Source organism: Empidonax traillii, unplaced genomic scaffold (assembly GCF_003031625.1).
Source record: "Empidonax traillii isolate 1590-97213 ecotype Southwest subspecies unplaced genomic scaffold, ASM303162v1 scaffold8:size5222938, whole genome shotgun sequence".
Classification (NCBI taxonomy): domain Eukaryota; kingdom Metazoa; phylum Chordata; class Aves; order Passeriformes; family Tyrannidae; genus Empidonax; species Empidonax traillii.
In genome coordinates this window covers 4,296,201-4,309,241 of record NW_020955201.1, presented here as the reverse complement: position 1 = coordinate 4,309,241, position 13,041 = coordinate 4,296,201, and the positions used below count along the sequence as shown (strand labels likewise).

Genomic DNA, 13,041 nt, shown 5'->3' with positions numbered 1-13,041 from the left:
AGTTGTGACTTTAAATAGGAACTCAATGTTCTATGTGAAATAAATATGCAACACATTGTTCGCAAAATCTGTTAGGAGTACAAAATGTTAGCTCTGTTACATCTTGTTCAGCTAAGCAGACATGGCTTATTTTCAAAACTGTTAATAATTATTAAAAACTTCTTGGAATAATAAATACATTACTTATATTACTTCTTAACTGTACACTCAAAACAGCAGAGTCCAGCAGCACCATATAAAGAGAGATATCAAAGAATAAGTAGTAGAGAAACACAGAGTTGTAAAAGGGTTGGTACAATAGCATTTCCAGGTCTTTCCACTAACTTACTTTAGAAGAAACAGTACAGGATAAACAGCAGTTATAATACTATCATGAAGTTTTTTACCCATTGAGTTTCTGAACAGAGAGCACCTGTCTTTGCGTTCACAGACTGAGGGCTGTCTGGCAGCCAGGAAAACTCTGATTCACAAGGAGATAACTGAGTCCTGGTGACAAGAATCAACATATCGTGTTCCAGGGTCACCTGCAACTCCTCTTTCCCTATAAATATATTTTCTATCTTCACCGTTAATTTTTACTAACTCAGCTTTTAGCTTTTCCTCCACTGTACTCTAAAGTGTCTTGCAGAGTTCTCCCTGCTGCCCTTAACACCAGGAAAGCGTATAATTTAACAAACCACATGCCTTCACTTGCCCAGACTGATTATCGTAGGGTCAGTTTACCTTTCCTCATCATGGCTTCTCGAAGCATCTTAGCTGTACGAGTTTGTGGCCACTCTTATTTGCTGTTATGCTCTCCAAGAGGATGAAGCTAGACTTCATCTAACAATGCAGGGAAATGGTATGTATGGGATTTTACACAGAGATGTTGGAGCGTGGTCTTTAGTTTCATGTGTCACCACACACTGAAAACGCAGGTAGCAGAGAACAGTAAGATAAATACTTTTTTTTTTTTTTTTCCTCCCACAACACAGGAAGAAGAAGGTAGATAAACTCAGGAATCAGAAAAAGAAGAAAACATATCCCCCAAGGTCCAGGACACAGGTAGTGTCTCCACTGGACTTCTGAGCCTCTATACAAGGCAAAATAAGGAAGCTAATCCCTTGAAAAATAGAAATGGGAAATAGCTTCATTATGAGAGCAAATTTCTATAAAGCATTTTCAAAGCTATTAAAAAGCAAAGGCTGTTACTGTCTGTTCCTAAAGTGGTGCCAATGTAAATAGCATGAAAATAACTTATGTTTGAAAAGCAAGGTGCTTCACAATGAAGGCTGTTATTTCACTTTTAATTTGTCCCTTGAGACCTCTTTGTAACAAGTGTCTTAGACCCATTTGTATTATGTTCTACAGCAGAGAGGACTGACATCTCCTAATCACTTTTCTTGGGTCACTTGGCACTGTCTCCTTATCTCTATAGTTTTGTTTGCAACTCCTCTTATTGGTAACTTACAATTTTAGATGAGTTCTTTACTATTCTAGCATGAATTACATTTGGGTGTTTATGAATTAGCTTAGTGTGACTTTGTGACTGGGCAGAATCTCAAGGTCTCACTGTAATGGAATATTCTCTGCTTTCTAGGAAAAATGTGAGAAAAGGGATTCCCATTAGAAATTATTTGCAAATAGTATGTGATTGTCAGGTGTTTTTGCTCCAGTGAGAAGTGCTTCTGTAGAAGAGGGTAAATTGACTGCAGGGACAGTATGGTTGAAAGAATTCAGGTTAACCATTTAGACAATCCAGAGTGGTTTGCAATGATTTCCTTTCCCAAGGACACAACTGGCACACTCTCTTACAAGATCTACAAGGGAACTCTGGACTTAATGCTTCCAGTAGACATAATTCTTGTTGTTACAGAATCACAGCATCACAGAAGCGTTTATGTTGGAAAATATCTCAGATTATTGAGTCCAACCTTTGACTGAAAACCATGAGGTCAACTAGACTGTAGCACTATGCGCCACACAGTCATTTCTTGAACGTTTCTTGAACACCTCCAGGAATGGTGCCTGGCTCATTGCCCTTCTCTGGACTTGTTCCAGCACCTCAATGTCTTTCTTTGAGTGAGGTGCCGAAAACTGAACATAGGATTAGAGATAGAGCCTCACCAGTGTTGAGGACAGATGAACAATCACTGCCCTCATCCTGCTGGCCACCCTGTTGCTGATATAGACCACGATGCCACTGACCTTCTTGGCCACCTAGGCACACTGCTGGCTCACATTCAGCCTCTGTCAACCAGCACCCCTTGGTCCTTTTCTACCAGGCAGATTTCCAGTCTCTCTGTTGCCAGCCTGTAATGTTGCCTGTGGTTGTTGTGACCCAAGCGCAGGGCTCAGCACTTGGTCTTTTTGAACCTCATTCTGCTAGCCTTGTCCCATTGATCCTACCCATCCAGATCACGCTGCAGATCCTTCCTACTATCCAGCACACCAACACTCCCACACAACTTAGTGTTATGTGCAAACATGCTGAGGGTGCACTTGAACCCCTCAACCAGATCATCAATAAGATATTAAACAGGGCTGCCGTCAGTACTCTGGGGAGTACTGCATTCCACTGGCTGCCAGCTAGATGTAACTCCATTCACCACCACTCTCTGGGCCTGGCTGTGCAACCAGTTTTTAACCTAGCAAAGAGTGCACCTATCCAAGCTGTGGGCTGCCAGCTTCTCCAGGAGATCACCATGGGAGTCAGTATCAAAGGCTTTGGTAAAGTCCAGGTAAATAACATCCTGTGATGGGAGCTGAACTCTGCTGGAAATTTCTCCTTTGCTCCATTTGCCTGAACTGCTGTTGATATGTAATGATTTGTTTCTTTCTTTCTTGGTAAAGGTTGTTTAGCTGTCCCATAGCACTCTCCAATGAATAGACAACAAGGCTTTGCAATGGAAGAACTGAGTGCCATCCTGCTTTACCCACCACAGAAGTGAAGAACTTGTTAAATTCAACCCATCTGCATGATTACCAGTCTAGAAATTGCAGATTTCTGATTCCTTGTTTGTTCTTCGTATCATGAGAGCTAATATGGCAGCAAAAGTGGAGTGGACTGGTCTGGAATCATGCATAGCCAGAAACTACACCACCGAGACAGAGACAATTCTAAGACACAGTGACTCACAACCCTTGGCTGTATACACTCTCAAATGGGAGCTTTCGTCTGGCAGAGACAAGATAGTGCCAAGAAGGCAACTGAAGGAGTTGTTCCCATTTCTAAGGGACCATCTCCTAGACTATGATGAATTTTTACCTGATCATTTCCCCTACAGTCTAAGAAAGAATGCAGTTACACTCCTTATTCTGAATTTCTTCTAATTCTTCTGCTGACCACAATGTCTTCCTTGAAAGAAGGATGGCTCCTTTTTCAAGAAGTGTCATTGTACAGTTGAGGCAAGGAAGAGCATATATGGTAAAACAGTTAATTCCTGAAAAAACATGGCTATGTATCTCTGAAGTTCACTTAGTTTCCAAAGTCTTCTTTAATTCTAGGTTTAAACTGACCTACATTCCACATCGGTTTGGCATACCCTTTATATTTTTAAAAGGTATGCACATTTTAGAAGAGTCACTTGTATGTTACAGTTTCTTTTATCAGCAGCTTTTTCTGATCTTCATTTGGAATATTTATTATGCCATGTTTGAGTCTTGGAAAATGAAACCACCTTCTCCAGCCTTGGACTACACAAATCCAATTTTATTCAAGGAATAAAGACTTCTGCACTGTTTTAGTTTGAAAAGTGTGTGTTTTCTTATAGTGGCAGAGAGCTGCAGCTACTTGACTATAGTCTTAGCAAACCACGTATATATGACTGTATTTAATTATAACTTGCTATGTATTGAACATGATAGCAATGTATTTCAAATCAAGAACTTAGCAGGTAAGTGAAGAAGGCAGTAATATTTGGAAGAGAAGTACCATACATATGTGTATATATGTATATACACATACATATTTTTATGAGTATATACATATATACATATATATATATGGATTTTAACTTTTTAAGCTGGGATGTGGGCAGGACATGAGTAACATATTATGACTTATTAAATTTTTATTTAGCAGGGTGCAAAGCTGTTTGTTGTCTATGTTGAAGACGCAGAAATTATTATGCTGGCCAAACTATTCATGCAAATAATGAAAAGTTGAATGGAATATGCTTTAAGCATCTTTATCATGAACATGTAATTGTATGGAATCAGAGGATGAAAAGCTGGGTATGACTTGGTAAAAACAGAGTAAGTGAATTCTTCTGAAAGGACTAGAGCCTCCTCAAGACACGTTGATAAGGGAAAATTTCTGCCTTCAGTAAGAGGAAATTGAAAACCAGTTTGTGAGGTACTGCTTGTCCTATAAGGGTTATTTCTATCTTCTAAAATAAAAATTGATCAGACCTGTGTATTTCAAAATCATCCTTACTAGTCCTAAAAAAAAGGAAGAGATAAATGGCAAAACTGCATAGTTTTTTCAGTGCAATTACTCATATTTCTTAATGTGTAACTATAGACAGGTTGTGAATGCTACATGCTGCTGCTGCCCATTAGATGTATTGGTCTGAGCAGGCAGCAGAATGAAATGTCAACACAGTCTATGCTATTTCACTTACTGCCATACTGACTGAAACAAAGCATGAACATTCCTTGTGCCAGAGGAAGAGCTTTTGTAATAAATTCCAGTCCTTTCAAAGCCTTACAGAATTGCCCTTCACTGCCTCCCAAGACATTAGTATTTCTTCTTAATTTATTTCCCAGTTCTCACTGTAAGTGGTTGAATTAAGAGTCACTTCAGTAAATCAAAGTATTTGGGCTGTGTTAGTTCTGAATGTTGACAGCATTTTCATGCTTGTCATGTTTAATAGTACTCTGGCTTATAATGTGAAATATTTTCAAATGTTTTTGAGACATATGGCTAGAAGTGTTCATATATATCTAGTCAGACAATAAATCAGATGCTAAAGCATGTTGCTTTCTGCTAACTAGAAAATTACATGTAAGTATCTATCCCCATATAACAGAAATTAAACTTCTGTACCTAACCCATTGTCTGCTTTTACATCAAATGGATAAACATAAAAGTGTTATTGTTCAATATCTATTGCATTTCTCATTGACTTTTAATGTACATGTTTTATCCTAAATTATTTTTATTGATTTGCCTTGTATATTTCTAAAAACTATTACAGACTTCCAGGTCTTGGTAAGTTACAGTTCATGTTAAAAGCTCTTTGGTTCGCATTTTCCAGCTGTTTCAAAGTTTCCATTTTACATGCCTATAAGCACTGTTTGTTTTTCCATTTTTCTTTCCAGCAATTCTTTCAAACTCTTGCTCCTGTGCTTGAAATACAAGTAATCAGAGAGAGAGTGGCCAAGTCTGGCCTTTTCAAAGGATCTAAAGCTGAGACACTCTTTGTTGTTTGCAAGCTCTCCCTCTCCTTGGCTCTCCTCTTTGTCTGAATTTCCTATTCTCTTCCCCGGTCCTCCCTCACTTAGCACTTCTTCCTTCTCATTGCAGTAGGACTCTCTGAAGTCCTTCATCATGCTCTCAGGTTTGCCAGAGAGATCTTGAGCCATATACAGCTTGTTGTCATCATGATGATACATGACAGGGCTGTACCGCTCTGCCTCACAGCAGTTGTCTTCCTCTTCTTCCTGGCATGAGCTTCCCTTGGCACTCTCACCATCAGAATGAAATGAAATTCCCTTCCCTTGGCTTTTCTGGGAAAGATCAAAGGGCTCTTCCTGTTCCAGACTTCTCAACACATTTGTTTGGGACAGAGCAATTCTTCCTCTTCCAAAACCTTGCAGTGGTTTGAGGGGAGGAGAAAAGGAAAAATTTATATATGGGAAATTTTACTACTTGATACATGGCTAAAAAACAGATTCTGAGGTGACCTTATAGTTCATACTTTACCTTTGTCTTCCATCCAGCTACCTCCAAGTATCTCATGGCATCTCCTTTGAGATGCTGAAAAAAAAGAGTGCTATTCTATGCACTTCACAGACAGGTCAGGACACACAAAACATTGTGTTATACATGCCAGACTCTAGATGAGGCAGCTAGGAAAAAAGTGAAGTGGTCTGGCCTTTTGTAAGCTATTTTTTGCAAGTGAACCTACCCACTTCCTCCTTCCTATTCTTTTTTAAGTGAAAACTTTGATCTAAAGCATTACAGTCCATAATCCAAGTTCAGGTTTTATATATTATTTTTCCACAGGAATGAAAGATATTAAAATCGTGTTAATGTAGTTGTTCTACGAACACTCCAGTTCAAAGTTAATACTTTAAGAATGAAAAGACAGTAAATTCTCAGCAGTCTGTGACTTCCACTCTCCTTAATTTTTCCTTTCATCCACTGAGAAACCAATCAACTGAAAAGCTCTATGCATTAGATAGTGCTTCAGCTTGAGGAAATCATTGTAGTGTAAATCTGCATATAGTCCTGGATCGGATTTGCCTTAATATTTGTCAGTGTATTTCCTCCTACTGGAAATACAGATGTTACCCAGGAGGCAACTGTGGACTCTAATACACTGCAGGCATCAGGAGGCACTGAACAAGACTGGGATACTGTAGGCATAGACCATTTTCATTAAAGACTGGTGACAGTACTGGGGCGAGGATGTCACCAAATAGTAAATATATACAAAAGCCAGTACTTTACTTGTTTTTGTTCTCTTTGGTTTGTTTTTTCCCCTCAGTAATTGAATCCAATTTCTGAAGAATCTATGCAGTCTCACAAGATAACAGATGCTACTTTGCCAAAGGTTGTATTTGTTAAAGTGATTCATAAGCAGGAGGCAGGCCTTACAAATTATCTTGTCTGATACACCTCAAGGGATGCAGAATCCCCGCACAATGAAAAGCTCTTAGGCAATCTCCAGTTCCAAGTAATTGTCTAACTAGCATGGTGCTTGTAGGAGATTTACAGAAAAAAACACTTATTTCATTACCTATTAGGATGTTTGTAAATTTTATGCCAAATGTCATTAGATTAAGTGTTTTACATATGTGCTGGGCTTCCCTAATGTTTGAATTTGAGGAACACCCAGAAATCTTCCCCATTAAAGAATTATTTATCTGCAAAATCTTACAAAAATTATCTTGGAAAATCAAACTTTCAAAACAATCCTTCTTAATTCCTCCACTTCTTTAGTTAGCATTGACATGTGTGCATACATGAGGATGACTTTTGGAATGGTGCATGGTAGGTGGCAGACAGAAAATGCTTTGGAGGATACCCTGGGTAGTCAAAAATCCTTGTAGATGGGGGAGTAGTATCTCCTGTTTATGTCCTCCTTTGTAAATTGGGTTTTGAGTCTGTGGCCTTCACCTGACATCAGCTATGCCAATACAGTACAGAAGAACCAAGGCTCTTGGATGTAGAGACATTCAGGCTTCCACCTGCATTCCAGACTGGAATCTAAGATGCAGCAAGCAAGACCCATAAATGCTCTAGATTTTGTGCTTCTGCCAATTTAAGAATAATTTATGATTTATTGGGGATCTCTGATCTGTAAGTCTATAGTAATATAGTATATATATAATTTAACTTCCCAGGCTTATGGGATTCTATTACTGGCAATGGCAATGGATCCATGGTATGGCTTCATGGATCTATAGTACAAAGCCCATTTGGGTTCACTGATATGCATCTTCAGATCTCACAGAAAATAACCCTGCTGAAAAATGTTACCTTGAGAATGAAATCCTCTTTCCATGACCCCATGTTTGACTTTCATGTGCCGGGTTAGGTTCCCCTTCAAGGTGAATTTACTGGGACAGTAGAGGCACTTGAAAGGTTTACTATCTGAATGCAAATGCATGTGTCCCATTAAATTGTGCATTCTGTTAAATTCCTTTCCACAGAGCTGTAAAAACAGTAAAAAAGAAAATTATTAGTTTGAATTAGTATTTACAAGGAGAGCTTTTTAAAAGGAAATAGGACACTTCTCTACTTGAGCCTTTGCAGCTTCTGGCTGCAATGTGTTTTTCAAAGTTCCAGGCAATAATCCTACAGACAAGAATGTGTTTAAGTATCTAAGACCCTCTGCACTGCTGGCTTTCTTTTAATTTGGTGACCAAGACACACAGTTAAGGATTCCCCAAAACCAAGCAATGTTATTGTAAGGAAGGGAGAGACCTAAGTGAGTAATCTGGTAGGCTCTTAACTTGGATGACATTCAAAGTATAACTTTCTGCCCTGGCAAAGCATTTCATTTGTAGTTTATAAATCTAACCTTTAATCAAGAACAATGCCAGGCAGAGATGGAGATACAAAATAAAACCACTTAAGGTTTTCTGTGGCACTGTCAAACAGAATATTATTTCTCCTTAAGTGGAAATTAAACAGATGCTCATTTTGCTTAAAGCTTTAAAAAGCAAATCCTTATTTTAGTTTGTTTCTTGCTCACCTTTTTTCTCTGATCTCTTTATCTTTTTTTTTATCAACTTCTGTGTTTTGGTGTCTCTGGTGAGTAAGCTGGAATTTAAATAGTCATGAGGCTGCAAGAATGACTCAGCTTTCCCTGAAGCATGTTCCTGCCAGCTCAAGCCATTGATCCTGCAGTTTTTCCTTTGATGGAACAGTAAGGGTCGGGGTTTTTTCATTGTTGTTGTTTATTTAGATGATTCCTTTTGTAGTCTGGGCTCTTATAAAACAAATATATTCTCAAGACATGAGAGTTTGACATCACTATTAGAAGGGTCTAGTCTTACTTGTCTTCTGGTCTTTCCTTATCAGGATTTATACTTTTATTCACATTCAAGTGGCTATTTCCATCCTCTGCAAATTTCCGTGTTTGCTTTCTACTTCAGCTCCATTTTTTTTTTCCTGACTGGTTCTACCATCAGATTTTAATTTTTTAAAATGTCTTTATTTCTATATGAGCCAGAATCTATTTCTGAATAACTGAAACTTCCACCTAGCAGGGTCATCATCTGGCAGACAATTATTAAAAAGAAATTACTAAGATGCCACCACATTATTTGTATAATCTGAATTCTGATTTTATTTATTTAGATATTATAGAACATCTGATACTATACTTGTAGATTCAAATTCAGAAAGTCATCAGCTGGAACATCTGGATGAAATGTAGATAGTGGAATGATCGTTGGTGAAACAGTACTATGTGCTTTGCTTTTTACACTGTCTCTTGAAGGAAAATTGAATCAGTTCATTTATACAAAAACTTTGCATGCATACTGTTTTACAATAAAAAGTAGAGCTGACTCAGTGCTGCAAAAAGAAAGATTCTGGAAATATTCACTTGTTAGTAAAAAAATTATTTGCTTCAGCTGCATACATTTTCTTCTGTGCTTTTCTCTCTGTGATTTTCCTAAAATGAACATACTAGCAAATAAATTTGTTAACAAAGTGTTCTCCAGGATAGTAGGAGGGGAAAAAAAGCCACTGAAAATGAATCTTTAATTTTTAAAATTAAAATATCTGGTTCCAAGGGTCACCCATCCACTTAGGAAAGAGTACTATCTCTTCTTTGCATTCAAAAAAAGATAATAGGTAGGATTGCTTATATTCAGAAAAATGAATGCACCAAAGAAACACTCTGAAAGTGCTGGGAAGAAACAAACAGGAAAAGTACTGATGAGCCTAGAAAATCTGCAAGGAATAACAGCAGCTGATTGTATCCTGACAGCTGTTAGAACAACCTATAATATGTCAATATTACTCCTGCCACAAGAAGGCCAATAGTAATAGCTTTCTAATACCTCTTAGCTGAAGGCTTCTTGTTATCTGCTTATATTGTGGCTGACCTATATTGTCACCAGCTCTTGCTTTCCTGTAGCTAGGTCTGTATTTCTTTATCTAAACTGGTGGACAAGGAAAATCCAGTTGAATAGGTGAGTGGCTAGAGTACTTCATGCAAATCCATATCTTTATGATAAGTTCTTGAGTATTAAAGCTCAACTAATAGGATTTATTTTCTTCTGCCAAGGTAATATTTATTTGTCTTTCTTTGTAATGAAAAAGGACTTCATAAAGGATACTTCTTTACAGTACAGAATTCTTTGTCTCTGAATAAAGTTGACAGGTTTTCCATTTCCCAAAGTAAGGCATACCTTAGGAATGTGTAATGTGTTCTTGTCATGAAATCTGCTCTGGATACATGAGGAAATGGCACTAGAAGGGGGAGGTGTGGCAAGAAAATGAAAGAATTGCAGATATTAAAATTGTGTTTCAGAATGATGCTTCTGTGTGTCATGGTCTTTGTTTAACTGGTCCTTTTCAAAAGGTGCAAGACACTTTTTGGATGACTGATACGGAGCGTAAAGGAAGCAGTTTTTTAGTCACGTACTGGGAGATTGCAACTCAAAGCTAGTTGGGGTACACAGCTAATGCTTAATGAACAGCCTGAGACTGCAGATCAAACTAGAAGGTTGTACAAAATTTTCTTTCTCTGTGGCATGACAGGGTTGTGAGCACTGGTGATCAGAGTGAGAAAGATGACAGTTGCATGGGACAGAGCTCTAGCAGAACTCACTACAGAGCACCATAGTGCTCAGGGAGATGCTATGGTTTTATGCAAGAAAACTTGGGATGTCAGGAATTTGGGGACTTTTTGTTCAGCTGTCTACTTTAGACAAAATAAAATTAAAGCCTTGAAGAAACAACTGCAAGTCTGCTGAACACACTTTGTTGCACTGGCCGATGAAATGGACTTCAGTATAGTATGTAGAAGAAGCCTGCATTAGTTCAACTGTAGATTTTGTCTTTCTAAGATATCACATGAAGTATCACACCTCTAGATCTGTCAGCCTGTTTTGTTTCTTCTCAAAGTACTTGTCTGTCACATTTTCTTTGGTTTTGAACTCCTGATTAAAACACACAATTTTAGATGGGAAAAAAGTGGAGTTCAAAATATCCACTGCAAAGAGTATTTGCCTGGGCTGGAAAAAAATTCATTGCATTCTTTGTTGGAGGTCTGAAACACTGATTACTCCAGCACTAAAAAGAACAGTAAATTTTCTGGAACCTTCCTCTACAAGTCAGAATTAGCACTGTTGCACCAGTTGGTGTAACACCTTTATAACTCTTCAGTCTTTTTTGTTTTAAAACAGAAATAAACACAGCAACGTGGGCTCAGGACTTAAAATGCTACAGAGAAGTTCACTCTTCAAAGGGAAATCAAACACAGATACAGGCTGCAGCTGAATGAGGAAACCGAAGGGACAACTATTTGCTACTCCCTCACTTCTGATAGTTTGTGCTTAGCTGTGATTAGACTCATAGGAAAGCTCATGTTTTCTTTCGCTGTGAGAAAAAGGTAAAGAAAATTACTGCATGTGGTGAAGTAGAAAGGCTGCTGCTGTGCTCTCTTTCCTTTGCATTCTTCTTCTTTTTTTTTTTTTTCTTCATAAGAAGGGTGTTCCTTTCCTCAAAGAGAGAGGGAGAGAGAGAATGACTGTAAACTGTCCAAAAGGACCGTGAGAAAACAGGAAGCTTTGAAAAGAACAAGAGAAAGCAAGATGAAATCTATTTGCAGGCGGTTCCCCGGGGACATGTGAGCCATTGTTATGCAGGCTGTTCATACAGCTATATCCTTCCTTCTGCTGAGGAGGAGCTTGGTGCCAAAAGGCCGCTATCTGGTCACTGCCTTAACCCTCCAAGTACCAACCAGAAATATTTGCTTTCAAGGGTGTTTTGAGGGCTCTGTCAGAGAGGCAATGTTTGGATGTTCCTAATGCCAAAGAGCAATTGCTGATTGTCTTTGCTTTTTGCTGCAATCTCCTGCTGCAATCAACTCTCAGGGGCACTGATGTTGATTCATACCCCTTCAGCCAGAGGAGAAAGAGGTTCACTATGCTTACTTGTTTCTTTCCTCCTAGGAACACTGGGTGGGGACAGAAAAGTGAAAAAATAAGAAAAACAGGTGTTCCTGCAGAGCTTTTGTTACTGGCTGGAAAACATTCTAGTGATACTCCATTTCCCAGTTCCAGTTATTGCCATCTCTAAGTTTTAATAGTCTACTGTCATCAAACACTAAGCTGAACACAACCTTCCAGCTAATCTGCACATACCCAAAAAATAGTGTTGGTCCACATACTGCACCCACCACAGTTTATCAAACAATTGAGTTTCTTTTCTGAAATTTGAGGAGTCAGAAGAGGACTTTGACCACATGGGAACAGGAACACAGGTTTCCCGATGTTCTCAAAGAACAAAACTCTCCAGCAGACTTGACATGAAACTCCCCAAGCATTTCAGTAAAAAATTTCTTTTACCAATATGGAACAATGTAAGCCTGAGTATATAAAATAGTCATAAATTAGAAAAAACCCAAAACACTAAACTTAGAAAACTTCGCTGCTATTTTTTCAAAATAAAATTACAGAGTAAAATGATGAAGTCAGAGATATTTGTTTTTACATTTTCTTATTAAAATTAGCACTGAATGTTATGTATTCCTATGACATTTTGAAGTTCTAAATTTTTGAAAGTGAAATCATACCATTTAAAATTTTTCATACATCTCTGTTTCTTGATGAAATTTTCCTTTTAAGAAAATATTCAATTCCATAAAGATGTAGGATGAAAGAGTTTTAGAAATTGCTTTCAGATCAATCTTATGCATAAAATGGGTAATATGTTCAGCTCTGTATTTACTATTTATTAGAGCAAATTAAATTTGGAATAAAATCCACAACCTTTAACTTCACAAGATATGGCTACAGTAAGGAATCATATAGGCAGAAAAAAAGGAATTAAGTAGTGTTCAATACTGAGTAAGAATATAAACATGAATCATTCATAAAGAACATATTAAACAGGGTCAAGAAAGTTTTAGATTTTCATGGGGAGGGAGGAGAAGAGACATGGAAAGGGAATGCCAGCCTCCAATGTACTACATAGAAGCAGCAAACTGGAATTTGCAAAGAATCATAGAAAAGCCAGATAGTCTCAGATGTTGTTCTGCTAGCATACTGATGTGTCTGATAACTACATTTGGCCCATTCAAATCCCTTCTATAGATGTAATTTGCTGTGGTGTTTTTTGACTAGTTTCTTGAACTGTTGCATAGCCTC

At 37.9% G+C, this 13,041-nt stretch overlaps 1 protein-coding gene across 4 annotated transcripts in view; it reads right to left on the bottom strand.

Annotated features, from left to right (window-relative positions):
* Nucleotides 1-4,044: 4,044 nt before the first annotated feature.
* The window catches only part of ZNF366 (zinc finger protein 366), a 33,134-nt gene continuing 24,137 nt past the window's right edge, over nucleotides 4,045-13,041 (bottom strand). For all 4 annotated transcript variants that reach the window (XM_027883488.1, XM_027883506.1, XM_027883497.1 and 1 more), the window contains 2 exons: nucleotides 7,691-7,865; nucleotides 4,045-5,795 (listed from right to left, as the gene is read on the bottom strand). In XM_027883488.1, coding sequence (XP_027739289.1) covers nucleotides 5,260-5,795; nucleotides 7,691-7,865 — 711 coding nt within the window. In that variant the 3' untranslated portion in view covers nucleotides 4,045-5,259. The remainder of the gene's footprint in view (nucleotides 5,796-7,690; nucleotides 7,866-13,041) is intronic.